The sequence below is a fragment of the Odontomachus brunneus genome, unplaced genomic scaffold (genome assembly GCF_010583005.1).
Source record: "Odontomachus brunneus isolate Ranch 3 - 2012 unplaced genomic scaffold, Obru_v1 Obru_scaffold_065, whole genome shotgun sequence".
Taxonomy (NCBI): Eukaryota; Metazoa; Arthropoda; class Insecta; order Hymenoptera; family Formicidae; genus Odontomachus; species Odontomachus brunneus.
Window position 1 is genome coordinate 175,299 of NW_022639515.1, and position 24,941 is coordinate 200,239.

Consider the following 24,941-nt stretch of genomic DNA (forward strand, 5'->3'; position numbering starts at 1 on the left):
ATATATATATATATATATATATATATATATATATATATATAGAATTATATTATATATTTTATATATAATATAATTATGTATATAATATATATATAATTATGTATCTACATTTTTACTAACTATTTTTCTTCTAGGGGTTCAATGATGAGCTTGCAGTCTGCTATAAGCGGAAGATCAGAGGCTAGTTCGTCTTTATCCAGATGAAAAACAATGGATATAAACATTGAAATGCAGGAAACTTGAGTGTGATTTTATTATCATCATTTGATATGCTATGAAGACATAAATCTCATAATTATGTTTAAAGGGGTTAAGGTGTGACATGAATTTTAATTATTTTGATAATTTATCTTTCATTCCTTCGCGCGGTAACTTCCATATATACTTCAAGTCCAAACTACTGCAGGAATCCAATTCTCAAGCCTAAAATACTCACCTCAGTAATTGCATAGCCAATGTTATCATATTATACTTGTTAAACATTGATACAGTGTATAATAATGTTGTCTGTTTTAAACATTATTTTCGTATATAAACTAGATCTCAAAATAAAATCTTATACATTTGATAAATCATATTACAATATAAGAAGTAATTGAGCATTACAACAAAAACGCATTGTAATTTCCAGCTCTAAGGTGAATAGTACTACAAAGTACGCAGTTGTAATTAATGTATATTAATTTATATATACATATATATTTATATATAAAGAACTCGAATAACGAAAAAATGTTCTTCCTTTGTGAAATTACATTTTACTCGTAACTTATCTTGAAAAGGAAAGAACATATATAGGAATTTTTGTAGAATTATAACGAAACATTCCATCGCTGATTGACAGAACACATTGTACCGCATTTAGTCCATTTTTCGCATACTTCCACGAATCTTTTAATGTAGCATACAAAGCATTAGCGAATTACATTAGAATTTCACCAGAATAAATAGTAACATATATAGATTAAGTTAAACGTTTAAACGTTGTGATGACGCTTTCAAGTTTAGGAAAAATAGCTGCCTAAAAATTAATAAACACATGCAATATATTTAATAATTTGTGTGCCAAAATGTTTAATGAAGAATACATTTAGTACAACTAAAAGAACGAATTATCATAAATTATAATAAGAGAAAACTAATTTTGAGACAACAATATACTATTACAGAATACAATTTATGAAATAATCATTAAATATGGATAATTGCTTTGACAAGGAGATAATACTTCAAATGTGTTATTGTTAATTTTCAGGTAGCACGCCTAGCAAGAATACATTAATTTAATAAGCATAATATGTATATAAGTTATTTGAAAGCCGACGAAGATTAAAACAACTAAAGTTATGAAAATTAATTCTAAAACGCAAGATATTATATTCATAATATATAAATATTGTAAATAACTATAGTCAATTATCGGAATAATATAAGAACAATGTTGAAAATGCTCATATACTTTCGATGTTGATATCGAAGTATAAGCAAAGAAAGCTTTTATATGAGACTGTCCATAATCTCCAAGACATAATTTGTAGGATTACAGATGCTCTATTTATTAATCAACTATATTAATGAATAGAAACATTCTTCCAACGTGTTCTTAACAAATTTTGTCTTGATGATTACTGATTGCAACCAATAGTTCAAGTAAGGAAACAACATATTTTTCAAATGGAGATTTTTGGGATGGACAGAAGACAGATATGTTTTTACTAGAATAACATAACGAAATTGTATGGCCGGCCACTTGATATGATATCAGAAATTATACTTGTTAGACAAAGAGAGTTAATTAAGAATATTGCATTCACTGGTTATTCATCACTAGGATCCAATTTGCTGTTTTAAAATATAGTTAAATAGTTGGCATGTGAAGTATGTAGCACGTCATTATATTGCATATAGAGAGGAAGAAAATGAGAAATAAAATGTATATGAATTTGTAAAATTTATATGCACGAATTATTCGAGGTAATAGAAAAAAAAGTTTATAGAAGTTCTTATTATCTAATAGTGTGCAATACGCGTCTTCTTTGCGACTAGAAATTATATAACATGATATTGTGATTTAGAGAACAAATAAGATGACAACACACCACTGATTTAAAACATCGCATAATGTAGTGACACGTAGCTAGTAAATGCTAGTAGCGTCGTTACTCCTATTGTCATACAAGTTCAAGGCAATAAAAATAAAATTTTATGTTTATGCAAGTTTATTACTCAATATAAATAACCCGTTTCTGTTATTTATAAATAATACACATGGAAGGAACCCTCAGATTAGGATAAATAAAATACAATAAGAATAGTTTTAACAATTTCTTTGGTTTTTTTTTATAACAACTGTATTCTACAATTCATACAGCATAGGGGATATTTGCTCTGTAACCCGCACATTTTATGCACATATTGTATATATACCAACATGAAACATTTCTGTATTTTTGACATTATTAGACTAGGGTATATACATATGTAACACACAGTTTCCAAGAGGTATATATCTTTACATAAATCATGCAGGAACTCTCAATTTTTTCCGTGTGATTATCGTACTTTTAAAATATATATATATGAGATAAAATAAAAAATTATTTTTATATCTTCTATAGTAAGTATAAAAGGTTACAAAATATATAAAAAATTCGCCCTTTGGATAAAAACAAAGAGACGAAGTACAAAAATTGCTTTATATTGCTGTATAATGTATCTACTATTCGTAGCATAATTACTGACTAAAAATCTGTAAGAAGTACAATGTAACAAGATGTGAATTAAGAAAAACCTTATACATTTGTAGATTTTTTCAGTATATTCCCTATCTAATTTGATCCTAAAGAAATGTTTGAAAGTACAATCAGTTTATACATAATAATATTTGTATAATAATAAATTATATATATCTTCATTTGTGTGTTCTGATAAAAAGTTAGGATAAATCATATATGAATATATTATTTTCATCGCTCTTTACAAGATATCTTCCAATATCTTTTAATAGATGAGACTATGTTAGGTGAGTATGTGCAATATTACCTTGCAGACAAACTTAATCTCTAATCAGAAGATTATTCATATTAAATAATATATTACACATTGAAAATGTATTAGAGAGATAGTTTGGAATGTTCCAATTGTTGCTTTTTAACCAGTTCAATTTTAGATATAAAACATTATAGTCGCAAGATAGATTAATTAGATTAATTTATCACAATAGTGATAATAATAAAAATATAAGTATTATATCAAAATAACTAATAACTACTATTCATAGATATTACAAAAACTTTTTTAACAAATGTTATATTTTAATAATTCTCTCTTTTAGAACAAGATGTATAAATATTTTGAAATTTTCGAAATTTTCAACTATCATTCCTCATAAAACCACCAAACCTCTTTTTTTGCTACAATTGAACTTAAAAATTATATAGTTATAAAAGTTGATGTTGCCTATTATGTATCGGGCTTTGACTATAAAGCTATGGGACAATTTTTTTTCTTATTATAGATGTAATGTATAAATGCATCAAAAAAATTAAATTAGACAGATACTAGTTTCTCACAGTATCCTCATTGAAAAAATAAGAATGTCAACAACCCATATCTTCATAGTTAAAGATATATGCAAGTTAATGCAACTTTGCAATTATGCTTTGGCATCTCTCTTTTTAGACTCCTTCATACTGCACTATAAAGATATTGACAGATCTTTATAGTCAGTTTGAAGTAGTGACTTTTACTCATTATAGTTATGAGACAAATAGAGAAACTATTTCAATTTGTCTCAGTTATATCATTTGATAATATTTCATACTGAACTAACTTCAATATATGTTAATTATTAGATAGGAGTTGCTATTATTTACTGTAATAATATTTGGCAAACAATAGATTGAATAGGCAAATCTTGTCCAAAAGAAATGGTATATGAAATAAATATCTCTCAAAGAACAGAATTTCTTTTGGTATACCTTAAGTACTGGTGACACCTTTACGGGCTACTAAAAGGTTTAATACTGGATGTTTTCTTATATAAGAAACAGCTTTCTTATGAGTGACCATCGTGAAATCATATCCGTTACATTGTAAGATTTTGTCATGCATTCTAAGACCGCTTTTTGCTGCTGGTGATCCTTCATGTACTTCTGTCACATATATACCCTAAAAAAAATTTTAAACTTACAGGTTCTTCTATGTTATATTAAAAATAATATAAATAAATATGTGTATAAAGTATATGTAGTCATCATATATTATATATCTCTTACATTGTCCGTGTAGCCTTGAGGACTCTTTGTAAAGTCTTGATCAATCCCACCGCCTATTTTGAAGCCACATTTCATTACTTCTTCACCATTCTCGTTAATTTCTGTTTCCTTGTGTAATGTGATTGGTATCTATAATCAAATCAATGCATTGTTCCTCTGACAATGATGGGTGTGTATGGTATTACAGATGACAATTACATAACGTAATTCAAGAATACGTACGCTTAGGCACTCCATCGCAGTGCCCGGCTGATGCTGAAAGGCCATTTTCGCGCACATAATGAGATACTTGAACTCTGCCACACGTTTATTTCACAAATTGCTCCGGCAACTCGCGCGCGGCCAACTGTACGCGCTAAGGGCACAATTAATGACTAATTCACAACACGTTCCAACGTCGCGCGATCGTGCGTATCAACAGAAATTCGGCTCTCTAATAGTGCACTTCTGACAGACGGATAACAAATTGTTTTCAATCTCCGAATGTGATTTTCTACAACCGAATCTACAGAATGAGCCTTGGTGGAATGACAGCCATGCGCGTCGTTGAAATAGATGTCAAGAAGTTGAAGAAGGATGAACGATATTCGACCGATGAATTGATGTTTGATTCTAATAGATGGCACTAGATAGTCCATTTTAGACGCATTTTAACGGGTCTAATTTAATTGGCTGTTGCTTCGAAATGTAGTTCCAAAGTCTCCGCTATGTGTCGCTATCATTTCTATATGCCGCATCTGATTGGTCGAAGCTTGAGGAAGGGTTAAGTTTGAATGTAATTCTAAAATAACCGCGCGTTCGCGTTTACAGCAGCGAGGCATTTTTTTCGGAGCACCAGTTTCTCCTGCAGATCCTTTGGAAATTCTCACTCGATCGTTCCGAATCCTCGAGCTCCTTACGCAAATAGGTATTCCCGTACTCTATATTATTAATCTAACGCTTGTAGCTTAGAAAATCTTACAAAATCTAATGGCAAGCATTACCGCGTTCTGTGTGCAGGAGCCATAATTTAGAAGATCTGTGAGGGAGAATGAGAGAAAAAGAGTGAGGCTAGAGGTGGGTCGATTGAAAGGAGATAGAGAGTGACAAAGCAAAGATTCACAGAAACCCATGCGAATTCTGGTCGATTTGACGAAATCAGCGTTTAATTGAAGTTCTACCGTACCGTATTTCTTCTTTTTATTTCTTTTTTTGTCAGTAGATGTATACATATGTCTCAGTGGAGACCGTTCCTTCGGCATATACAAATTCCAGAATTATCGAAATGTCCAAAATGCGGTTTTTACCGGTTCTTTTTGCGTATAATTTTCATCTCTCATTTCACATTTTCTCTAATTATTCAGACAGTCTTCGTTTGACGGTTTCATTCGCATGTTGAATTACGACATTTACACACATTTTTACTCCTCGAAATGGCAATATATATTTTGCATTTATTCCGACCGTTGAATGAACAGTGTTACTTTTACGACGCGGCAAATTGAAACACACGCACGGTACTCTCCCTCCTCTCTTTCAATATAATTTCGTATCGTATTTGCTCTAAATTATTCAAACGATCTTATCCTGCTGAAAATAGATGAATTACGAGGAGTCAACGATCGTTCATCCTCCATTTTTAAATTTTTCCTGAGTTTCAAGACGGGAAATCCAATTTTATAGAACATTTTTTTTGTCGATTCCTTTCGATTCATCCATTTTCTTGTGGTATGATGTTACGATTCCGATCGCAATAATCTCGCTATATTTTCTCGCGCATATTTCCGTTCTCCGAAATAAACGTGCATTCGTACACGCTCATCTCGAAGATTATTTCGTTTATGTACATATTGCATCTATGCGATAACGCTGTAAGGTAATAGAAGACGCACGCCGTGAATTTCCATAAATTACTTATGAGACTTATCCGCATTAATAACGTCTTAATAAAAACAGTCATGAGATAATACTAAGCGAGTCATTCGAGTCTTGTCTCTCTTTATTTAAAAGGGAAAGAAAACGAGAGATAAAACAAGACTAAAATTGTCGTGCGCGCTTATTGCATGCTTTCTCTTCAGCACAATTGGAAATGTCGCCTCGGCGAAACGCGACTAATTATTTACTTTCTTTGGCAGACATCAACGTAAGCGTACTCGGTTAACGTCAGTCTCATGTCGCGGAAGAGATCTTCGAAAGGAAAACGAGGCGCCGGGGATTTCCGACGGGGAATGGAGCTCTCTACAGCTTCGTCGATCATTCTACAATTGCTCTACGATTCTCGATCCTGTCTGCGGAGATACTACGATTCTGTCTCTGCGCACACGTGAGTGATATCCCATAATCAATAGCGTATTTTATTCGATCACGTCGATAAATCCTTGAGGAGCCGTTTTAAATTTATTTACACAATTAAGGCGCTAGTCGCTCGTTCGAATGTGTGATCGGCTCGTAGATACTAATTTAATAATAACGCTTTAGAGCGTTCGGCTCTTTTTCTTTTTGGGCATGAAGGAGCAAACGTACATCCTTCTTATTCCAAATCTTTCTCATGATGTCCTTAACACTATACAGTTTTGTTAGAATTGGCACTATTAGAAAAAAATTAATCAGTCATCAAAAGTCGATTTTCAAAATTAGTACTGTCGAATTGTATTGCACTTTTTCACGCGATGAGCATACGCATATATACATATATACACACATATATATGTGTATGTATGTATTTCAAACATTATCGAAAGAAATATGAGGAAATTTGAAAATCAATATTCGATATTCGAAATTGAAACTGGAATTTCATCGAATATATATGCCTCTGTTGCTTTCTTTCATTTAATTGACCTATTTTATGGTGAGTAACACGTAACGCGCCGCGCACGCTGCAGCGTCTTTAAAATCTTTTAAAATGTAATACTCGTTCCTGATAATTGGTCATCCCTAGATTCGCACACTGAATGGCTCGTTAATAAGTAAATCGCAGTAAGTAAAGCAGAGATACTCGTTGCGGTAGTTGGCGTTCACCCTGTATATCAGTAATTGGTCGTCGCGAAAGTAATGGATCGGTCAATCAGACTTTCTTTATCGCAATCACGTTGCGTATAATAATACAATACAATCGTAATTTGGCGATAGAAAGAATAAATGCTATCAAAAACGCACAGTTAGTCGTCGAGTGTTTTCCGTTGTTTCTCGATTAATCTCATGTGCGTGTATGTATGTATATATGTATGTCTGTTTGTATGTATGTATGTATGATGTATATATATATGTATGTATGCATATATGTATTTATGTATATATGTATGTATGTATGTATGTATGTATGTATGTATGTATGTATGTATGGGGGTTGTGCCGCAAACGAGAGGTTTGCCATTCTTCTTTCTCTCGCCGTTCGGCGCCGTTTACAGTAGTGCATACAGGGTTACGTACGAAGGCCATGTTTTTGTTATGTATAATAACGGCAGTATTTTGCGCAACGCAGGTCGGTAGTTAACACATCTCTTCAACAAATAGAACTGTGAGTCTTCTGTCACTCTCCGTCGTCGATCGGTTGTGAATTGTCCTTACGATACATTAAACTACCATCTTCATTAAGATTCCGTAAAATGCCCGCCAACGACGAATGATCTCTCGAGGAGAGGTGATTCCTCGTCTCTTTCTAAACAACGTTATATCGTCCGGCGAAGATACCAAGTCGAACCAGCGAATCTCGATCATACATGTATAGTGAACTCTTGTCTTTCTTGCTCCTTCCTTTGCTGATATCTGCAACAAACGATCTCTTGTCAAAGATACATAATACGATTATCAATTAACAGCGTTCCTTGAGTATCGATTACTTTCCAAACGTTTTGAGAGCGATTGAACCGAGCAGTAATTTCTCGCAAACAGAAATTGACGATATCTCAATTTTATACAGAATGCCTTAAGACACTTCGATTTGCTCAGCTTCTATGTTAATAACTTTGATGATTACAGTTAAAATTTTAATTTTATTAGATATACAACATGTTTGCGATATTATTGACAATTATTCATATGCAAAGAAGCGTCGTTCTGCTACGTTTGGCCTAACGCATTCTGTATACGGGCAAGACGGTAAAATTTCTCCGGTGTCGACCGGCCTCAGTCGCTTGGTGTTTGACATGCCTGGTCTACGGAGACTCGTGTCGATACCTAGCGAGCATAGATTCGACGGCCTCGATCGGGAGTCTACCCAGGCTGCCGCCGTGACGGGTCCCGGCCGACAAACTCTGCCACTCACGATCGCGTTCGCGATCACGATCACGGTCGCACTCCACGTCGCTCAATTCACGGCTGTCGCTGAACCCGCTTGGCGGCAATAGCGTCATGTCCTCCACCGAACTGCCAAACAGATTAGAGGATATGTCGGCCGAATCAGAAAGGGCGGTCGCTAAAGTATGATAGGTAATCGATGGCGGTGGTCTCGCTACGTCTCCTCTCGCTCGGATCGCGAGACCTTTCGTCGCGACGCTGCCGCCTGAATGAAGGAATCGACAGAACGCAACTGTGACTCAATCGGATCCAAGTAGTGGAATCTCTTAAAGTTATATTTCGCGGTTCTCTCCAATTGTCACGGAACCAAAAGTATCTTTGTAATGTCATCTGGTCAAGATATCGTCAAATCAGATTACATATCTCACATGTATAACTACGCAAACTTTTTATCAATTAGGAAAGTTCAGTTGAATCTTTCGGATAAGCAGGCGTGCGATTATTTTGTTGACATATAATAGCACGTATTGAAACGCCTGCTTACTTTATTCGTCGTATCAAATATCAGGCTTTAGAACGAGGCACAAAGGCGCGAATTTAATTGATGTCTTCGAGGTGTCTCTTGTGGCGATCTCTGAGCATTTGTTTCGTGAAAAAAATTATCTTCAATTATCGTAATCGCGCCGTTGCACTTCTTCCTCGCGCCGATGTGAAAGATCAATGAGATCGAATAGTCAAGACTGAGTGCTATGTGGAAACAAACAAACCTTGGCTACCTGCGAGTAGACCGGCTCGGCTGTCGGCTTCGTCGTCTCGCGAGTGAGGGCGAGCCTTCGTTGTTGGACTCCGTACTCGATTCCACACCTCGCGAAAATACATCTGCAACAAATCGTCAATTATATTCGTCCGCACAACAGTCGGCTTGCACGGAGAAAAATAATTTGCTGGCCCAGCAAATTTTCTGCTAGTCTAGTAAAATCTTTTCGTTATTATATGAACAGCAAAAAGATTTGCTAAGAATATTAATCATTATTTGCTAGATATAATTTGCTGAATCTACAAATTATTTAGAACCACAATAGAGTTGTGATTATTTAGAATCATAAGCAGTTGTAGTTTTGTTCCGATAGGAAATAAATTTGCTAAGGATACATTATTTTGCAGCAATAGCAAGTTAACGTGATTTTTAGGACAAATACACTCAATAAATTTTTTCTATCCTGGCAACGAAACTACTTCTGCTCTGATAACGAATAATTTGTAAAATTAGTTACGTCAACTAAATTTGTTTGATGTCACTATGAATATGCAGTAGCAACGACGATTTTGTTAAAAGAGCAAAATTATTTTTCTCCGTGTGCGCGATTCTTTTCGACGATCGATCTACAGAGAGAACAGAAATTATACCTCTACAAGGCTTTACTGGCACTCTATAACTAGGCCCGGCGCATTCGCCGCAGGGACTCCCGGACGTGTCGCTCCCGGAGCCCTGTCGACTCGATCGCAGCTTGCTCTCGGCTTCCGCAATGCTCGGAAAGTAGCGTTGCTTGTGCCACCTTGGTGTTTTCGACCTGCGTGTGAAAGAATACCAGAAAGAGGAAGAGAAGATGAGGAAGGCGGAGGTGCGAAAAGCGGGATCGAGCGTTAGGTGGTCGATTTTTGTGTTGAGACGCGGCGATCGAGCTAAGCAGCGACGCAGGAGGAAGCCAATTACCTCTCGAACTCCACGCTAGATCTCTCGTAGTCAATAGTATTGATATCCTCGTTCTCCAAGTGGCCGAACGTCTTGAACTGCATCGTGTAATCGAGCGTCGCCGTTGTCACCGAGCGGTTTTCTCTTCCGGGAACGCTGAATGTGGCGTACGGACTAATCTCGTACATCTCTGCGAAAAATGACGAAGCATTGTTGAATTATATCTATGAGAGAAATAATTCATTGTATTTAATTGCCAGAAAAATAATCATTTTTACTTACATACAATTCAAAATTTAATTCAAATATATTTTAATTTATATTCGAATAATATATCAAATTACCCGATCCATGATCGGTGGCTTTGTGGTTCTCCTGCTTCACGGGGGAACTGGTGTAGACCTGGTGATTGCGTCTGTTGTCACGTTCAGCGGTCGATTTGAGTTGCACGGTTGACATGCAGCTTGACAGGTGATGATGCTGCTGTTGATGTTGTTGTTGCGGAACCATTCCCAATCCCGTCTGTTGTTGTTGTTGTTGTCCTGGCAGCATCTCGCCTAAATAACTCGCTCTTTTGAGCGATATTGAAATCACGATTAATAAATTTTCGTTGCGAAATTAAATCGCCTTGAAATCGAATCTTGCCTTACCTGCCGCTACGCTTGAGCATGACGTATCCTAGGATAACCGCGGAGACGGCTAATACAATCCCGCAGATGAGCGGCACGACGACATATAAAACTTTGTGATTAGGCACAGTCTTCTTGACGTCGTCCTCCATTATCAAGTCGTTAGGCGGACCGATACTGACTCCGCTCAACGTGGTCGTAGCAAATTCCATCTGTGTCTGAGTCGAGCCCGCATCATTGTGTGCAGTCAAACGTAGACTGTACCACGACGCCGTTTTCAAATCACGGATAATGAGATTCTCGGTCGCTCTGCTGGCTACCAAAATCCACGGCTCCGTACTAATTCGTCGGCGATATTCCACGGTGTAATATTGAATGGGACACCCTCCGTTAGGCCAAGATAATAGATTCAATTTCACTGATGTACCATTCGCCGAGATGATGTCTCTTTCCTTAGGCAGTAGAGGCGCTGAAATGCAAGTTAAAATTGACAGTTTAAAAATGTATATTAGATTGAAAGAGAGCTGGGGATAATCGCGAGTTACATTTTCGACTGAGAAGAATTCGATTTCGCAGTTAGATAAATTTCACAGTTCCAATTAGTTGAGGTGCATTTGATTTACCGGTGCCTTTCGTTGTTGCGCTAATCAGTGGACTCGGATCGCCCGTGTCGACGCGATTATGCGCCGTCAAGTGCGCTAAGTAGGACGAGCCACACTTTAATCCGGAGAGCACGAACTCCATCTGCTCGGGGGACAATGTGATTTCTTCCCAACCACCTTGATCCCTCTTATAACTCAACACGTATCCTAATACAAAGATATCTTTGTTACACATATCTGGTTCATGATAGCTAGCTTCTTCTTTGTTATTACCTTGTATAGTAGCACCGCCGTTGTCAGGATGATTCCATCGGAATCTGATACTGTTGGTCGTCGTATATTGTAGCTCCAACGACGGTGCTTTGGGCGGCATTACAACGACTAACGAATATGTGATGGAATCGTCGCCAAACAGGTTGCTGGCCGAACAAGTATAATTCCCTGTGACCGACTGTTCCAATCCTGAAAAGAAAAAGAAAATTATTGGAGAGAAATTAGTTCGATTCAAAATTTTTGATAAAATTTTTTGTATTCTGCATACTTGATCAATTAATATAAGGACACGCTAGCTTTGCAAGCTATGTAAAATTGAAAAATTAATTAAAAAATTAATTGTATACCGCGTATATTGAGGTGTCCGTCGTGTGTGATTTCGTAATGCCTGCCGGTAGAGATTTGACCGTTTCTGTACGTCCAGATAGGTCGTGGCGTAGGATTTCCCACTACCAAGCACGACAACATGACTGACGACTTCACAGCCCTTCTCAATACTTGCGAAAACGATGCCACTCTGGCGGGAGCTACGGAATGAGTTCTATGCTTTTACTATTATACGAGGAAGTTAGATTAGAGAGAAAATTACACGAAGGAAAGTGCTATGCATGCAATACATTGACTAAATTTCGAAATTTGAAAGATTTGCATTCAAATCCGAATTCTTTCGAATATGTGATTCGCAAGCACCTCTGGTATTCGTTGTCTGCGTAACTATAATGGTTTGTTCTCCTTCCCCGACACTGGTCGTCGCCGACACCCAGAATTCGTATAATTGTCTGAAAGATTAACGTTCGACTCATAATAAAAATTCAGTGACGAGAAAGTGATATCTTGCAGTACATCGCGATAATCACGCGTACCTTTCCACCAGATCTCGTAATTCCATCGTGAGAGTATCCGTGGGTGACAACGGCGGTTCGTGCATTGTGTGCGCGTTGTGCTTTTTCGAGCCGGCTTCTCTGCTGTACACCGTATATTTTGAGACGTTTCCATTAGGCTGCAACGGTGGCAGCCACGAGACCAATATACTCTCCGCCGTTAACGCGAGTGCTTTGATGCCGGCAGGTGGACCAGGAACTATGAAAAGAACGCGCGGTTTTGTCCCGGAAACTTATTGCGAAACCTCCAATGAAACTTAAATCGAATATCTCACCATCTTCCTCTGTCATGCAGAAGATCGGTGGGCTCAACGCTCCATCGCCCGCTTTCGTGTAGGCCAACACCTTGATGGAGTAATTCGTGTACTTGTACAACGTGTGCAAGTAAGTTTCCATGCTGGAGGTCTTCTTCACTTCACCGATCGTCGATATGTCCACTGCAACAAGACATTTTGATTGAGGACATGCCGAGAGTCTGACTTGTTGGTCAGCTCTTGTTCTGATCGCGAGCGACTTACTGTTATCGGTAGGCACGGGTCTGTAATAGACTTTGTATCCTATGATAATTCCACCGTGCTGGTGAAGAGGCGGTGCAGTCCAAGACACTTTGACACTTTGCGAAGATAATGGAGCGCACGTAACTTGAGTCGGCGGCGTTTCCGGTACTGCAAAGAGATGAACAAAGATACAAATGTGTCTTTCATTTTACACACACCGTCGTGTCGTACCTCCTTCTTGAGTAGTACCAACGATGGGAGAGCTCGTTGGCCCACTAGCTATGCTGTTGAAGGCTCGAATCGAAATGTCGTACTTGGTGAATTTCCTTAGGCCAGTCAGCTGCACCTTTGTCGTCGCCCAGCCGTTCACAGTCAAGCTCTTACTCTGATTTACGCCCGAAGTTGACGATGAATGCTCCGACCATGTCACTATATATCCTAGCAGATCTCCGTTGCAGGATTCTTTTGGCGGTGGCTGTAAAATGTGTTGCGCATCTTAAAATCTGTTCAATCTCACGCTTATCGTCACGTAATTTACTCGGAGAAAATTACAAATCCTATCATTCCTTCTGCCTTCTTCAATATCCAGCTCGGCCAATCATTATTTGGGCTTTGTTGCACATTCATAATTTTATCATACATTCTCGCACAGTTTTTTCCGCAATCCTTTCCGTAATTTTCTCCGCGATATCGCGTTGTCGCGACGCGATATCTCGATTTACTCGGAGAACATTAACTTTGATATCGATCATAAGGTGTCTTGCGTTCCTCGAAAATTGACGACATTACCCACCTGCCAGCTAACCATGAGTTCTCCGGGTCCGGCGGATTGCACTTTGATGTTTTGCGGCGGCTCTGTGGGCGCTATTACATAGGAGCAATGTTACGACGATGTGAAGTTTCTGTCATACGATCGCGTTGTCGCGCGAGCTACTTACCTTCCTCTTGCGTCTTCGCCACCACGGGCTCTGTGGGTCCGCTCGCGTCGATAGAGTTTATAGCGAATATCCTGAAGGTGTAGGTGACAGCCGGATGAAGGCTGCCGACTAGAGCCACCTCTTGGTCATCGCTCGTGCTCTCGAACGGCGATAACCCTAGAATTGATATAAGTTACGGAACAAGACACAAATAGACGACATCGATCCGGGCGAATGTGGACGAACCATTTTGGGTCGGATGTATAGAATTACCGCTATTGAAGCTTCCCGGCGTGTACGTGACGTTGTGCGTTTTAACGGGATTCCAATCATCGGTCATACCGTGGCTCAACGAGCGATATTGTATCACGTAATTTCTTATGGGACTGTTGCCGTCGAAAGATCGCTTCCACAGCAAGCGTATCGATCGAGAACCGATCTCTATTACCTCTAATCCGGCTGGGGGATCCGGCCTCTCTGTAGGAAATACAGCAAACTTTTTTTGTCGCTGATAATCTCGCTGGTAATCGACAAACGCGGCAGATAAAAAAATTGAAGAAATATCCGACGAGTGACGCGCTCACCTTGCACCGCTAAGTAAATCAAGTGCTCGCTTCTTCCGTAAGCGTTGCTCGCGGTGCACCTGTAGACTCCGGAGTCTTGCCGATCGCTGTTCGCGACGGACAGTTGCGACTTCAGGCCGTTGTCAGTCTTTATCTCACCGATGCTTAATCTATGGTTGCTCATGTCCAGCCGATCGCTGTTGTGCATCCATTGCACCTCTATAGGATTATCACCGATCACGGTGCAGTCGATGGTTACGGACTCCCCGCGGCGAATCGTCACGTTCTTACTCTGGAACTCGAATCTCGCCGGCTCTGTGCAAACAGAGATCATAAATATACGTCTACTATTATTTTATCGCAGCTTGTCATGGTAGTAATTTGAAAATATGCGAGGTCAGAAGTGAATTGGCTGATGATCAGCGAAAAGATGACGTTATTACTAGACGGTAGAAAAATATCACACGTGTCATTCTTGATTTAACAATATTTTTGGAGAACAAATTCACAAAGTGTTATCAATATATTTTTCGTATATTTATCGAATAACCGAATCTTCACTGCATCACTGGGAAACAATTAGGCCCCATTGTCTCGCACTAAATCATCGTCGCTAATTAGTCCGCAATTTGTAACGTTAATCGCACTCTTACCGTGCACAGACACGTATATCACTTTGCTTAGCCCTGATCCGATTCCATTGTTAGCCCGACACAGATAGTAACCCTCATCCTGCGGGCCGGCGGAAGCCGTCCACAAAGACCCATTAGGCAATATCGTGAGTCTACCATCGGAACCATCGACCAGCGGCTGATAATCGTTGGACGTTCTGCCTCTGGCACGTAGCCATGTGATACGCGGCGGCGGAAAACCTTTGGCCTCGCAATGAACGTTCAGCGGATTGCCCAGGAGAGTAGCCACGTCCTGTGGCTCAAATATCCACTGAGGGGGTACTTTTACCAAGAGCTCCGCTGTGTGGTTGACCTTGGCGGCACTGTTCGTGGCCACGCAGGTGTATTTGCCGCTATGCCGCGATGATAGTTCCTTGAAGACAAGCAGGCTGAAGAACTCGGCGCCTCGTTCTTCAATCTATGTGACAAGAACACGTTTGATAACAAAAATAAGAACATTTGGTACCGAACATTTCGAGACTTTTGAATGCACGGAACTGATGACGTCAGAACGCATGTCTAAAATTCTTACACGCTATTTCTAAATAAAAAAATATTTGTATAAAAAAAATATTAAAATAGCTATAAAATTAAAGGTTACATGTAACCTTCCTCTTCAACTTATCTTTCTTCATGATTTTGCCACATCTATTTATTGGTCTATTTATTGGTCTATTTATTGACTATCAAAGGAAAAGAATAATTTTTGGGACACTTTATAAATATGTTCAAGCGTTCTTTGCAAATATTTTTTTATTTGAAAACGGCAAGAATTTTCAACATGTCATTCCTCGCTTTTGACGTCATAATCCAATATATCCCATATACCACGGCGAGTAGAAGCGAGTAGAGGAAAAGGAAAAAATATTGCGTTGTTCTCATCGATCTAACCAAAAGCAGATAAATTAGATTAATGTGTGCAAAAATATCCAAAATCATTGAGTCAAGAAAGAACGAGAAACGAAACCGACGTCCTCATTTTTTTGCGTGATATTTTTGAAATCACGACAGCCAAGTGCCTTCTTATCATATATCGCATTTAAAATTTCATCCCGGGATTTGTTTGAATAACATCATTCACAGAAAATGTAAATCCCCCGCGGGACTTTCATTACCAGAAAATACGTATTTTCGTTTCCACGAGATAGAACGCTGAGGAAAAATATAAGGATCGCCAAAGCAGCGTTTGTAGATAAAATATGTGCATAGCTTTTAAATGAAATTTCAATTCGTTTGGTTTCACTAGTGTGATACAAAGTGTGTGTGTGTCCCTAGTCGGGATATTATTGACATATATCGCGAGAAATTATCGAACGTAGAAGTAGTAAGACGAAAGTCGTCGAGCGATACAATGATAAAACTTACGCGAAGGGAAGAAGGCAGTGGTTCGCCATCCTTCAACCAGGAGATATGGATCGGCAGATCGCCCGACGTTACGCTGCACGTCACTTGAGCGCGACTGCCTTCTTGCGAATTCGCGGGGAAACTGAAGGGACTCATTACCGGTGGACCTGCAAAGTACATACGCTGAGGAAAAGAGATATTTGGGCATTTATTTGTGAGATATAAACTTTATTCGTAAAATTAAACTTTATTTCAGAGATAAACTTAATATATTTCGAATAAATTCTCATATATATTTTTTCTCAGTGTACTGGCGAAAGTGCTGTACACATCGTCACTCCTTCCACAACTCCGCGTTCTGTTATATCGATCCTCTTGGTTCATCTCAAAGCTTTAAAATGCTACGATTTTTTACACCAAAATCTCGTTTTTCAAACGCGTAATATTCGATGTACTAGATGCTTTAATTCGTCGATTATGCGTTTAATTAAGGATATGTCGCTTAACTTGTTCTCATTTACTCTTTCTCTCTCTCTCTCTCTCTCTCTCTCTCTCTCTCTCACTCACTCTCTCATTTTCACTTACTGTTGACGGTCAGAAGTATATCTCTATTGGTGGTCTCTCCGGAACTAGCTCGGACTATACAGGTATAGGTGCCGGCGTCATTCGGATCTACCGTGACGATCGTAAGGTGGCCCTCGCTGTCGACTCGGTGCCTGATGTCAAAGGGCAACTCGGCACCACCCCGAGTCCACTCGACCGATGTGATCGGATATCCTGAGTAGGGACACGCTATTGTGATGTCGACACCGGCGATGGCGCGAACCGGGCCGATCGATCGGATGTACGGCGGTCCTAAAAATGGAGCTTCTTATTATACGAAGTGACTGCGACTTAATTCGCTCTCACGCGAATTGGCGCGTTCTGATTTAATCGGCATTTCTCTTCGGTCTGGTTTTCACATCTCCATATTTCTGTATGTAGATAAATACGATCTATTCTCGATGGACGTAAATTTAACAAATCTATGTTTAGCCATCCATGTCCTATTTAATGCAAATGTCACACTGATTTTGCAGAAACGCAAATTCACGTTTGTATCGCATTTATTTGATGTTTCCATATCTAAAGGTCACTTTGATTTTCAATACGATTATGTTTGTGCGTTTCACATAAAATGTAAATTATACGCAAATTCGTGCATTTAATGGCGAACTATGTTCTTCTCGCGTAAACACTCTCCTATCGTACCATAAATGTTCAATCTAGCTTTGTGTTCGACGGTCGCCAAAGTGTTGGACGCAACGCAAGCGTACAGCCCACCGTCCTCGGTCCCCGCCGATGAAATGTTTAAGTGACTGATCACGTCACCGGATTGATCCACGTATTGGCCTATCGCGTATCTGCATGTACAGTAGTTGATTAGAAGACAGTAGGGTATAACGTTACCGCTTGAATATAGGTACATCCTACCTGTGCCCAGTCGCAATTTGGCTCAGTGGTTCGCCGTCGAGCAACCACGTGAAGGATGGAGTCGGTGAGCCGGTAGCTGAACACCGCAGAGAGACTGGCGGGCCCGGTCGCAGGGCTTGCTCGATAAATGTGTATTGCAGCTCCGGAACCGTGTCTGAAAATTTATTTTCAGAGGTGTTCTAGAGGCAAAAAATAGCCGCGATAGCTTTTCGATAACTTCAGAAAAATTAACGTTATTTATCTAGGTCGTTCGATAAAAAAGTCCGAACTGATGAAAATAAAAAAAGAAAAATCGAACTGAAACAAGAGTTCAGAATAGTAAAATCCAATAGGGAGTGTACCACATAGATATCTACAAACCGGTGCAAAAGTAGATAAGAGTAAACGTGCGAGAGCCCGGTTTAAAGCCTGTATCACACTGGCGACTACGTCTGCTACGTTTGTATCCACTATTGTTTCTTGATCAAACAAGAAGGAGCTGCTGACGATTATGACAAATAGGCGGATAGCTAAAGGAGAATCGCAAATCGCGATCATCAGCAGCTCCTTTTTATTGGTCATGAGACAATTGTAGGCGCCAGAGTTCCTCAAGTCAGAGTTAGGACATCGTTCGTCATTTATAGGAAAGAAATGGATGAATGAATGAGTGAGTGAGTGAGAGAGAAACTGCAGCATGTTTCATAGTCTTAAAACTTCTCTCCTATTCCTACTAGTTTCTCTCTCTCTCTCTCTCTCTCTCTCTCTCTCTCTCTCTTTCTCTTTCTGTCTGTCTCTGTCTCTCTCTTACTCCCATTTACATCACCCCTAAACGTGATGAACAGGATACAGACCAATCAGGAATCATCATGCTTTGTTCTAATCTTGACTAGAGAAACTCTAGTGGACACAAACGCGACACAGACGCAGCCGCCAGTCGCTAGTACGTTACGGGGTTTAACGCGTATTTGAAGAAAAGAAAAGAACAAAAGATGTGCGCTCACTAACCTCCAAGCTTGAGTTCAGCGGTGGCCTGCGCGTTTTCCTTGTCGCTCCTCACCAAACACTGATACATCCCCTTGTCCCTGCGACCGACAGAGCCTATCACGAGCACCAAGGGAGCCAACAATCTGATCCTCGTGTCCTGTGCGGTCAATACTGGTATACCGTCGTGCAGCCACTCAACGCTCTCGACCGGATATCCCTCGACCGTGCAGTTCATCGTAGCGGTCTCGCCGGAATTAATGACCTGCGAATGACGACAAGCGAATCTATCTGTCTGCATCTCGCAGTTCAGAAGGTCGAGTCAGGTTTATTCGCGCGATTTTCACGAGCACCCAGTTCCCTCCTCGGTTCTCTCGAGTGCGCGGTGAAGCAGAAAAATATTCAAAAAGAAGCCGTTTCCTCGAAGTTTATTCCCGTTATAATTTAGCGAGTTATTTTTCCCTGCGAGAGAGACAACAATCTGATGAATTTAATCGCCGTGTAGCATAATTCCATAATTGTTTCATTAGTAATTTAATATTACCGATGTTATCGTTAATTAATTATCATTTAACCCGATTTTCCGTCACACTATCGCGCAGCGAAATTAGAACATTGATTTCACGTAAGTGGATTTAATGCCAGATTTGTAACTAATAATTGTTTCTCCGAGCTTATTGGTTAAGTAGCTTTCGTTGAATGACGATACAGATGCATTTCCGCGGAAGCTCAGTGATTTTTTAAATGGCAGAAATTTTCTCCGCTTGGCTCCTAAAATCTCGGAATTCGAAACGGAATCCGTTTGCTCATATTATCGCCGTTCGTTCGCACAAATCAGACTACTCTGTCCATACCTGCACACGCGGCTGAATCCGAGCGTTTAGCTTTGAAGTGACGGACAAGTGCGTCTCCGCTCGTTGCTCGCCGAGTTGATTGCTGGCCCGGCAAACGTATCTTCCAGCGTCCTGCGCGTCTACGCGACGAATTAGCATTAAATCACCCCAGAGCTGGATACGGCCGAACGATTCGACCGGTATCGAGTGGCCTGCGACAAGACATTTGCATGTAACTGTCCTATACCGTTCGTGTCTACGCGATGTCACCCCGACAATGCATTTAACGTTATGCTAAAAAAATTATTTCGCTGGTCCAGGTAAAATTCTAAGTGTCACGCTTAAAATTATCACAGTCCATTTTTATAAGAAGTGTGATCGATTTTGATCTGAATGAACACCACAGAGAGAAAGAGAAACCTTCTTGCTAAATTTCCCAAATAGTTGAGACAGAAATTCTGTTTGTGTCATCTATATTGATGAAATATAAAATATGCGATATCACAGTATTTACTAGTCATTTATCCATCTTAGCTAAATTTCCGTATCTAAATCATTTTCACTAAATATGATTGCAAGAGCATTTTTTATAGAGATTCACATGTTGGAAATGATTCGACACATAAAACATGAATGATTCTCGACAGCTCGTTTCACAAGTGGACGTTCCTTTATATCTTATCCTTTGTATCTTTTTGATAGCATCTCTTTGCTTATTGCTAAAGACAACGTGATATTATTTGTTCGTGTTGCAGCGTTTTCCTTTTCTCTCTCCTCCGCGGCGCATAATATTCATTGTGCGACGACACTGCTTAAACATAATACGATATCCGTGCTATCGAGCAATCGATGTTTGAGCATAACCGGTCGTTTGTTCGGTGCTACCCTTAACACAGCTTATTCGGTAAACATTCCCCTAATTAAACCAACCATTAACATCGCGATACCAGGTAAATTGCGGCGGTGGGCTTCCTTGCGCCGAGCACGTGAGGTGAACGTCGGAGCCGCTCTCGGCCGAAATAGCGATCTCCGACCGTTGCATCAATCGCGGTGGCGTGGAACCGGGTGGTTCTGCGAATGAAGCAGGAATTATAAATTTAAAAGGGATATGTATGTATAATATAAAAGATATTATTCGCCCGAAAGTTTCACTGTGTGAAAACTAATCGACGGCAACTGATTAAGGTCAAAGTAAAACGAGTTTCATTTAGAAGTTCTATCTCGAAAAAGATTGACCCGATTTTGGCGGTTACCTGTGACTGTTAGACTGGCGGGTTCGCTTCTTTTCCGCTCGCTAGTTAAAGCATGCAGGGTCAGACACGAGTACGTCGCTCTGCCGTCTTCTGGTCTGGCGGCCCTGATATGAAGATCACCCTGCGATGTAACCACGAATCTTCCGCCTGTGAACAAAGTGTACACATGTACACAGGCCGATTTGACACACGACTTGTTTTGCGCGCTTTTTTTCAGGGCCGCGAAAATTTCTCTGCGAGTACGCTGTCTGCTATCGTAATTTGACCGAACACATCGTCCTTTTAATGCATACTTTTAGGTAGATAAATATTTTCTCGAATCTTGAGTTTCCGGCGCTCGAGCATGCGTGATTTCGCGAAAAATGCGCGTCTTCTGTGACGAAGTATGCACGCGTATACAGAGGGAATTAGAGCTACAAAACAACTTGGGCTGCATCTGCGTTGCGCCCGAATAAAGATTTCCACTCTCATCACTAACGCGGCGAGGAACTAAGGGAAACGCTCCCCTCGACTTCGCGATTTATTCTAGTCCTTTCTATGGCGCAGCAGACTGAGCGGAAATACCGTTCGACTTCTCAGAATTCAGAAGCCGGGAAATATCAATAATAAATCCCTGAACGTGCGCGCGGTTCCAGCAATATTTTCTCCTCGCGCTTCAAGTTCGCGAGAGGGCAAAGGGTTATGCAAAATCCTCAGCATCTGTCGATGAAACCCCTTCGGATCACGGACGGGCGTACCATCAGGCGTGAAATTTTCAATTTGGCTCAACCATCGGACAGCCATCGAGCAGCCCGGTCTGCCGTCTCGCTAAAGCCGTCTGACTATTTCGGATTGACCCGCCAGAGATTCTTTTCCATCTCACGCCCGGGACATTACGAGTTTTCGCGCATCGTTATCCCCTGTCGAGAATAATTAATATGAAAGAAATATTCCCGCCGGAGATAAGCCCCAGGGATGAACTTTTCATTACACTGTCACCGACTTTCGTTACAACGTCCGAGAAATAGAGGGTCACGAAGTAATTTAAGCACTTGATGGTACATTTAATTATTCCACAATGTTTCATTTTTATAAGTTTGTTATTTTACGAAATTGTAGCTCGCACAGCAATTTTTTTCCTAGGTAAAAAATATAGATTCGGATTAGAATGTTCAAATTTATTCTAAAATTAATTATCCCATTACGACACCAAATTGGGATTCTTGTCCCAAGCATGGCTTTTCTATCTAGAGTTGAGACAAAATTACCATAGAACTTGTGCTTTTTTTAGTCGCCTTTTTTATTGTCGGTAAAATACTTTTATGATTTCAAATAAAGAATTCTACTTTTATACCAACTATTGTATTCAATAAAGTGAAATATAAAAGATAAAATATTTTTTAAATACTTTTTAAACACTTTTTGAGCACTGAATAATGAAATTATTTAAAAAGTCGACATATTTTATTTAATTGCAACGTAAAATAAAGGTCAGAAATAAATATTGGAAAATTTTCCCCGCTTAAAATCTCACGTTTGAAATATTATATTTCTAATTAAAACTCATAAATATTTTGGAAAGTCGAGCTAGATCCTGATCAAATTCCATGAAATTTTGCACGCGAGTATATAATTGAGTTGATATATATTTTAGGATAAAAGTTTCGTTCGAACACATCATATTTTAAATTTGAATGCAGACAGATATGGAGAAAAAAACGCACACGTACAACGTCAAGCATTTATTTTAGCTGCCTCGAAAGCTTCACTTAAATCCGTCAGAGTCGACGAGGAATATTTCATGCTCCAAATAATGGAATGCTAATGACGATATCTGGCTAGAATAGCGTGTGAAGATGCGTTCAACGCGAACACGATTCCGAGTAGTTCTCCTTCACGGTGATGTCTAACAGGAACGATTGTCGCAGACTCGATATCGTTATAACGCGTCAATGATAGAAACGTCATGTTCTTCCGCAACATACAACCGGAATTTCATGTCCTCGAGTCAGACTGCGAATCAGAATGAGATATCCGCGACAGTCGACGGCACAATGCGAGCACCGATGCGCGCCTTGTCTCTTAACTTTCTTCACCGCGGAAAGTTACCCTCTCATCTTCGCTTATCCGCGAATCACATTTTTCACAGATCCAGTTACAGTGCGGAAACGAGCACGCCCGAAACGATTATCTATATTTAACTGCAAAATGCACAACTCGGATCGATAAGATTCAGTCGCTGTTTTAAATGTTAATTCCAGTATCGCGCCGGTTTCGCCGAGTGACGTCAGTCGTCAGCTGGCATCTTGTTACTTTTTCACGCGACAAGAAGAGGAAAAGAGCTGAATTCTCCTGATAATACAAAGGGGGAGAAAACGGTCTACCCCGCATCTCACGTCTATGAACTATAAGCATCGCACCATCGCGAAAGCGTGACGGGCGGGCTTTACATACAGAAAAGAGATTGAATTATGAGAATATAGCTGTGGTAATTAAGATATGTCATACTGAAATAGGAACAGTTAATATGGTTGTTTCCAAAGCTAAATTTATTTTGTTATTCGAACAGTTGCAAAATATTCACTAGAAATAAAAAGTTCTTGTTATTATCGTTCTTATTTGCTTTTCTTTTAAATTGCCTTTTATATTTGTCAAAAACATAAAATAGACGCATTACGAATCCAAAAAACTAAGGTTTTCCATTAGTTCTTAACTTAAATTAATCTTCACTGTAATGCAAACATAAAAACCGATGTTTTTCATGCTTGTATGATTGCGCAATTTGATCTTTATTTCGCAGAAAAACAATTTTATGTCCATAGAAGCGAGATATCACTTTTTCTATCGTTTTTGTTTAAAATTACTATGACTAGTTATTGATATCTGTATTGATCTGTGCTCTCAATCGACCAGTCTTACTAGTGCAGCGCGCTGTGTAGCTCACAACACGCGATGTATAAAAAAACAATAACCGTATTTTACAGCTATTGTTTTCACGAAAGCAGCTTACGCTGTACGTGATGACATACAAAGAGCAAAGTTCGTTACTCCGCGGTTCGGGTAAGCAAAGTCGCACCGACCATGTGGTCATTGCGACCACGTGGTTGTTCACTTCATTTTAGAAAGAGGATAGTGCGAAAACATAGTGTCGACACGACAGCAGGTGACACAGTCTGGCGTTAACGACGAGCAGAAGTCTGACGTTGATGCCGCGATTTTAAATGATTGTAACTCGTTAGTAAGTCGACAGTAGTAAAACATAAAACAAAAAGCAATCTATTTGGCACGCATTTTATTTTTCACACACGTTTATGATGCTCTTTCGCTCGCTCGTTCATTTGAAAAAATGGAATGTTGTGATCGATTAAAGCACGAGCAACGTGCAGCTTCTTTCATTCGCGATCGATTTATTCAAATTCCTTTCTTCATTTCGTTTATTGTAACAACAAGATTAATATTGTAAATCAAAGAGGAACAATTATCGTGGTTATTTGCAAAATAATAGAGGACTATTTTCATAAACTTTACTCACATACGAGCGTTGGCATACATTATGTCAAATATTTATTTTGTATATATTTCCAATGCCAATGAAAAATAATAATATAATAATAATATATATATAAAATATATATAAAATTAAAATTTTAATTAAATAATATTAAAATTTATATATATATATATATATATATATATATATAATAACAAATATATATATATATACATAAATAATTTGTAGTTTTACTAGGTGCGCAACTAAGTTTCCGGGTTTTACACATGGATGGCGCTAACGACACATGTAGTCGACACACATGTCTAAAGTTGTGTTTCTTTTATAGCTTGGACATCTGTCAACAATAACCAGTCATAATACCAAC

The 24,941-nt window shown here is 39.2% G+C and overlaps 3 protein-coding genes across 3 annotated transcripts in view; 1 reads left to right on the top strand and 2 right to left on the bottom strand.

The window, feature by feature from the left end:
• Positions 1 to 2,212, top strand: part of LOC116846518 (protein real-time) — a 7,296-nt gene extending 5,084 nt beyond the window's left edge. Inside the window, exon 15 of the mRNA XM_032820445.1 lies at positions 133 to 2,212. Within this exon, the coding sequence (XP_032676336.1) occupies positions 133 to 204 (72 nt within the window). The 3' untranslated portion in view covers positions 205 to 2,212. The remainder of the gene's footprint in view (positions 1 to 132) is intronic.
• Positions 2,213 to 2,312: 100 nt separating this feature from the next.
• LOC116846519 (tax1-binding protein 3 homolog) lies at positions 2,313 to 4,868 on the bottom strand. The gene is made up of 3 exons (XM_032820446.1): positions 4,500 to 4,868; positions 4,278 to 4,406; positions 2,313 to 4,170 (listed from the first exon to the last, which is right to left on the bottom strand). The coding sequence occupies exons 1-3, from the start codon at positions 4,554 to 4,556 to the stop codon at positions 3,982 to 3,984; spliced, it is 375 nt and encodes a 124-aa protein (XP_032676337.1). The 5' UTR covers positions 4,557 to 4,868; the 3' UTR covers positions 2,313 to 3,981.
• A 566-nt stretch (positions 4,869 to 5,434) lies between these two features.
• The window catches only part of LOC116846512 (Down syndrome cell adhesion molecule-like protein Dscam2), a 109,486-nt gene continuing 89,979 nt past the window's right edge, over positions 5,435 to 24,941 (bottom strand). Inside the window, exons 6-33 of the mRNA XM_032820440.1 lie at positions 21,085 to 21,231; positions 20,762 to 20,902; positions 19,853 to 20,043; positions 19,023 to 19,263; positions 18,039 to 18,192; positions 17,817 to 17,968; positions 17,151 to 17,420; positions 16,587 to 16,732; positions 15,204 to 15,639; positions 14,572 to 14,865; positions 14,234 to 14,464; positions 14,009 to 14,164; positions 13,864 to 13,934; positions 13,302 to 13,545; positions 13,092 to 13,238; positions 12,849 to 13,010; positions 12,556 to 12,772; positions 12,383 to 12,471; positions 12,040 to 12,219; positions 11,693 to 11,881; positions 11,441 to 11,626; positions 10,839 to 11,286; positions 10,533 to 10,759; positions 10,210 to 10,378; positions 9,903 to 10,066; positions 9,272 to 9,374; positions 8,436 to 8,624; positions 5,435 to 8,024 (exon numbers count right to left, since the gene is read on the bottom strand). Of these exons, the coding sequence (XP_032676331.1) occupies positions 7,973 to 8,024; positions 8,436 to 8,624; positions 9,272 to 9,374; positions 9,903 to 10,066; positions 10,210 to 10,378; positions 10,533 to 10,759; positions 10,839 to 11,286; positions 11,441 to 11,626; positions 11,693 to 11,881; positions 12,040 to 12,219; positions 12,383 to 12,471; positions 12,556 to 12,772; positions 12,849 to 13,010; positions 13,092 to 13,238; positions 13,302 to 13,545; positions 13,864 to 13,934; positions 14,009 to 14,164; positions 14,234 to 14,464; positions 14,572 to 14,865; positions 15,204 to 15,639; positions 16,587 to 16,732; positions 17,151 to 17,420; positions 17,817 to 17,968; positions 18,039 to 18,192; positions 19,023 to 19,263; positions 19,853 to 20,043; positions 20,762 to 20,902; positions 21,085 to 21,231 (5,396 nt within the window). The 3' untranslated portion in view covers positions 5,435 to 7,972. The remainder of the gene's footprint in view (positions 8,025 to 8,435; positions 8,625 to 9,271; positions 9,375 to 9,902; positions 10,067 to 10,209; positions 10,379 to 10,532; positions 10,760 to 10,838; positions 11,287 to 11,440; positions 11,627 to 11,692; positions 11,882 to 12,039; positions 12,220 to 12,382; positions 12,472 to 12,555; positions 12,773 to 12,848; positions 13,011 to 13,091; positions 13,239 to 13,301; positions 13,546 to 13,863; positions 13,935 to 14,008; positions 14,165 to 14,233; positions 14,465 to 14,571; positions 14,866 to 15,203; positions 15,640 to 16,586; positions 16,733 to 17,150; positions 17,421 to 17,816; positions 17,969 to 18,038; positions 18,193 to 19,022; positions 19,264 to 19,852; positions 20,044 to 20,761; positions 20,903 to 21,084; positions 21,232 to 24,941) is intronic.

What these genes read in the sequence shown, in the direction of transcription:
- LOC116846519 (XM_032820446.1), bottom strand. Translation starts at nt 4,556, where the DNA reads ATGTGCGCGAAAATGGCCTTTCAGCATCAGCCGGGCACTGCGATGGAG. An exon ending in CTGCGATGGAGTGCCTAAGC is followed by an intron (nt 4,407 to 4,499) that starts GTACGTATTCTT and finishes ATTTGATTATAG; the next exon opens with ATACCAATCACATTACACAA. An exon ending in CTCAAGGCTACACGGACAAT is followed by an intron (nt 4,171 to 4,277) that starts GTAAGAGATATA and finishes AATTTTTTTTAG; the next exon opens with GGTATATATGTGACAGAAGT.